General features: G+C 69.3%; 1 protein-coding gene across 1 annotated transcript in view; it reads right to left on the minus strand.

The window, feature by feature from the left end:
* LRRC7 (leucine rich repeat containing 7) overlaps positions 1-336 on the minus strand; it is a 543267-nt gene extending 542931 nt beyond the window's left edge. The window contains exon 1 of the mRNA XM_006167144.1: positions 53-336. Coding sequence (XP_006167206.1) covers positions 53-54 — 2 coding nt within the window. The 5' untranslated portion in view covers positions 55-336. The remainder of the gene's footprint in view (positions 1-52) is intronic.
* Between the last annotated feature and the right edge of the window lie 6 nt (positions 337-342).

The raw sequence follows: 342 nt of genomic DNA on the forward strand, positions 1-342 counted from the left end.
AGGCGGCGAGGCCCCGTGCCCCTCGGCCGCGGAGTCAGAGTGCAGTACTCACATCGCCGGCGGGAGAAACTGCCCATGAGGTTCCGGAGCGCGCGAGCCGTGCAGCTGCCGAGGGGTATTCCTTAAAGTGTCCGGGGGTCCGCAGTGGAGTGGGCGCAGGGTCCTCGGCGAGGAGAGGAGGGACGGAGCAGGACCGGGAAGATGGGGAGAAGGGGGATTCCAGGCAGGTGTCACGTTAGACCATGATGCTGGCGCCCTGCAGGTGGACGGCTGACGAGGTTCCCGCGGGAAGCGACCGAAGGGAAGCCCGAAGCGCCGGCGGGGGAGGCGGCAGCGCGTCCA

The sequence above is a fragment of the Tupaia chinensis genome, unplaced genomic scaffold (assembly GCF_000334495.1).
Source record: "Tupaia chinensis unplaced genomic scaffold, TupChi_1.0 Scaffold144529_1, whole genome shotgun sequence".
Taxonomy (NCBI): Eukaryota; Metazoa; Chordata; class Mammalia; order Scandentia; family Tupaiidae; genus Tupaia; species Tupaia belangeri.